A 4,481-nucleotide genomic window follows, 5' to 3' on the forward strand; every position below is an offset into this window, starting at 1 on the left:
GCAATGCAGATTGCAGATGCCCTCAGGAATGTTCATGCTCTAATCAGACACAGATATTTCTGTAGGATTTGCACTTTTATAATCTTTTACCTGCATTGCACTGATTGAAAAAAAAAAAAATTCCGGAGGCTCATCCTCAATGGCAAGTACTGGCCCTGCCCTTCTCATTCTGGAACAAGCTGGAACTTTTGCACTAACGAAACCAAGGTCTCACTCTACTGCACCTCTTTGGTAAAGCATCAAACATTGCCTCTGTAATGATATGGATCCATTCCCTTAGGTCAGCTGCCTTGTAATAAAGCAGCCAAAAAACCCCTTTCCATTTGTGTTAGCCCGAAGGAAAATTCATTCATAAATCTCAATGCGGCAACTGATGTTAAACTTTGCTACAGACTACTATTGAGATATTAAAGCGCAGTCTGATCCCAATACTGACCTCATGAATGTGCTCACTCAGGCCTATACTGAGACTAAGACTAACCATTCATGCCGAAGAGGGAAAGAAAGAAAAAAGGCTTCTGACATGAGTTTGGAAGAGCAGGAGCGCATTCTTCTCAGGCACGGTTAATTTTATACCCATGTGTTACTTCTGCCAACTGCATCACAAATATCCTTCAAAGTTGTCAATTCCAATCTGCTGAAACTTGCTTCATGCCTCTCCTGTCCTGAGCTATTGTGGAGGAGAATGTATGTATGGTAAGGTGGAGAGATGGAAAAAGGGGAGGAAAATTAAAAAATAAAAAAAAAAAGGAAAGAGCTGCTCGATACAGCAGCAAGAATTTTCAGACTTTAAATATCCAAATATTCCTCATAAACGCTGCCAGGAGGACAAATGCTTGTTCTAAATAAAATATACATCAAGTCCATTTATTCTCCTTTACTGAATTTAGAGAGAGATTTTTGGTTGTTCAACTTGGCTAAAATGAGAGTTGGATATATGCAGTCTTAAGGTGAATCTGTAATTTTAGTTTTCTAGTGTTACAAGTAATTTTCAGTCATGACTCTAATAATTTAACTAAATATGACTTCTGTGTAACAGTAATTCAATCTACCTTCAAAAAGGTAGCTACTAAAAATGGAAAGAAAATAGTTCAGAAGAGGCACAAACACTATTAAACTGTAGAAAATAAAAAATAACAGAAATCTATCAATTCCACTTACACTTTCCTTTCTGAAAATTTTTAGGTGAAATAGTTTACCTAGGGAAACCGGATAATATGTCTTTAAAGTGTCTTAGTTGTAAACAGAAGTTAATAAACGTCACATTATAATTCAGCACTTCATGTACTTTACAGAACAGAGAAAAGCACGCGCTACTTTTTCCAAGTCTGGAAGACAGGGCCACAGTTTTAGTTTGGAGTAAGTTCCAAGTTATATTCACAAGAAATTCCTTAATCTAAAAAAAGTTTCCTTTCCCCCCTCTTTGCTGAAGCAAATTCTTGCCATGGAAAATCATTATTGCTGTTTTGTAGATTTGCATTCATCTTCTAAGATAGTTAAGCCTCTTCTCAAAAGATTAAGGCAATTATTATTCATTACAAATATTAACATTTGAACATTTCAGGCAAATCAGATTGCTTGGTTCATTTCAGGCTTAATGGAATTAATATAGTACCTTCAAAACCTGGTTACCTGTTAGGTGATACCTTTCCTGCTGCTTAGAGGAAGCAAATGCTAGGAAGCACCGTACACCTGCTGTATTTTTAACACAAAGACTAACTAGTACCTGATTTAAGAGTGCATTCATATATTTAGTTCCATTTTGTGGACCTAACTACAGCCAACAAATGAACTGGGTAAACACAGAAGTGGATGTCCCAGTGGCAGAAAATGCATACTCAACTGAAGAGAATTATTTTTGTAATCAAAGATCTCTTATTCCTTTTTCATCTTTTGGTTATCATGTTATATGGAGTTATATGGAGTCCTGAGTAGTCTCCCTTTAACTTCTGATGGGAGTCAAGTTTCTCTTCTCATAGTTTTCTTATGTTTTATTTCCACTGCTACTGCTGGATAAGCTATCCTTTGAAATATTTAAACCACAGTGAAAAGCAGAACTCAGTTTACATAATGACACCACTTCTTGAAGAAGCCCACCCTCTTCCGGAGTTTCATTTCCTTCCTTCCCATCTTTCTCCCATGGGACCAGAATGGATGGATGTTGAGCAAGACTTGCTGGGAGCTGATCTTCTGAGGTATTGCTTAGTGTTTCGTTCTGCTTTGCATACTTGCAGGAAGAATAGCCTGCTTTGAAACTTTCTAGAGAAGCAAACGGGGCACTTGATCGTACTGGAAATGGGGATGTCATACTAGTGGTGTCCATCTTGTCAGTAATAAAGGTTTTGTCACCACTTTCTTCTTCCAGCCTTGAGAGAGATTCTCTGTGGCCACCAGAAGAAGCTTGCTTCCTCGGCGATGGAGGGAGCTGCTTCCCATGGAGGACACTGTCATCCTGACCGAGGTTCCATTCTGCTTGATCATTGGCACTGCTGCAGAGCAGGGTAAGGTTGCTCTCACTAGGTGCATTCGACTTGTTCTGAAAGAAAGAACACGTGTTTATAGTTAATGTCACAAGAAACATCTCTACACTGGCACTTTTGAAACAAAAATACTGTAATGGATTTTGTGTGTCCCCTTTGGGGTTCAGTGTTACAAAACAAGAATCCCAGAAACAACGTAAGATCAAGTGTTTTTACACTTCCTCGCCAGAACACTGTCTCTTATCCTAAGGATCGCCTTTTGTACAGAGGAAGGATTTCTGTCTCCCCTGTCCGTTCAGTCTTCGCACAAGCAGTTTTGACAATGAACAAAGACATACTTTGCTGGTTTGTATCCATAATATGAGAAGGAGCTGGACTAAAACTAAAACCAGATGGCATTTCCTCTTTGCTTCAGTAATTAATTACACCAACTTTCAATATTAAATTTTTTTGGCCAAACAAACAAAAATGGGCATTTTATTAATGTGACCCCTGTGTGACACTCATAATATAAAATTTTACAAGCTTTTTAAACATCTGCATCAAAACTTGCTGTTTCAGTAATGAATCTTCTACTATAGGATCCCTTTCAGCAAAAGAAAATGTTGGACAGCTGATAGGAGCTGGAATTCAAAAACACTAACATTTTTTTGGCTAACATTACAGCAGTGACTTGGTGAGGGTTTTAAAGTTGTAGGCAAGCAGTTTGTTTACACTACAGGTCCTGTGCAACTCTACCTAAAAAAGGATCAAGGACCCCTCTTAGAAAGCTCTGGAGTACTATTCTAGCAGTGTTTCAGATGCAATTACCTCACGGATCCCATGACTTAATCAAGATAGAAACATCACCACATCACTATGACTAGTTTAAGGATGCAAGGTGAAAATGGAAATAAATACCTTCTAAACCGCATAAAAAAAGACTAAAACCAACTCTGGGAATACCAGATTGAACAGCTAAATACAACATTAAACTATTTGATTAAGTAAATTATTACATTATTCACAGCTCTATACGTGGTTACTGTTATAAGGGCAAAATACTGTTCCAAGATGACTTGGTAAACTGGACAAAGGTTCAACCAATCTCCTGGCTGGTGAAAAACCATCACGCAGTGGCCAGCATGGGTGTACTGTTACGTAGCCCTGGGAATACACACTAGCAATTCTAAGGACTATGCTGCAGCGCCTGAGCTGCACGTTGTTGATTCCACAAGTGCAGGATTCCACTATAAAGGGATTGGAGTTGTTTTTCAAATGAAAGCAGAAGACTAACCGCAGCCTTGTAATCAATGTCATCCATTGACCTAAAGAAATCCAGGCTCTTTGCTCCTGAGAGCTTTCCTTGATCTGAACTGTGTGTGCTCAGCGTGTCCAAAATCTCCCCGAGCAAGTCCATTTCTCCTTGATGCTGAGTTATTCCAGTTTCACCAGAATCATCACTATCATAAAAGTAAGCAGAAGCTTCTTCACTGTCTTCTGATGATAACCTGAAAACAAAAACTTTTCCATCAGCTAGGAACATAAAAGCCATTTTATTACAGCCACTTCTGAAAGTAAGTAGGAGAATGCATTCCAAGACTTTTGAAAGGGAACATAAACCCGGAATTTCTTTCTACTCAAGAATCTTCCTAAACATAGATGTATGATATCTATGGAGATGCAGTTACCATTAGTTGGTTTTCCTGTCTCCTGGCTCTTCCCCAGCCACTGTAATTGTTATTTCAGGTCACCCTTAATATGACTTCCCAAATCTTTCCTCCAAATTTTACAGTTATTCCAAAATTGGTTCCTCTTTTCCCTTGTCTGCACCTTATATTTAGGTCAGTGTGGCTACACCTCTCCAGCTGATCTAGCCACATACTTTGTTCTAGTGGCAAGACTCTCATACTGCAACTCCTCTTCAGTCATATGATCAGATTTACTGGAGTACTGCCTATCTGCAAGGAGAACTGGTGCTTTTGTCTCTTATTTTCTCTTTCATTCATTGCAATATCCTTA

At 38.7% G+C, this 4,481-nt stretch overlaps 1 protein-coding gene across 1 annotated transcript in view; it reads right to left on the reverse strand.

The window, feature by feature from the left end:
- Positions 1–1,188: 1,188 nt before the first annotated feature.
- Positions 1,189–4,481, reverse strand: part of DENND1B (DENN/MADD domain containing 1B) — a 173,265-nt gene continuing 169,972 nt past the window's right edge. The window contains exons 21-22 of the mRNA XM_009326173.1: positions 3,757–3,970; positions 1,189–2,536 (exon numbers count right to left, since the gene is read on the reverse strand). Of these exons, the coding sequence (XP_009324448.1) occupies positions 1,985–2,536; positions 3,757–3,970 (766 nt within the window). The 3' untranslated portion in view covers positions 1,189–1,984. The remainder of the gene's footprint in view (positions 2,537–3,756; positions 3,971–4,481) is intronic.

This window comes from Pygoscelis adeliae, unplaced genomic scaffold, assembly GCF_000699105.1.
Source record: "Pygoscelis adeliae isolate BGI_AS28 unplaced genomic scaffold, ASM69910v1 Scaffold256, whole genome shotgun sequence".
Taxonomy (NCBI): Eukaryota; Metazoa; Chordata; class Aves; order Sphenisciformes; family Spheniscidae; genus Pygoscelis; species Pygoscelis adeliae.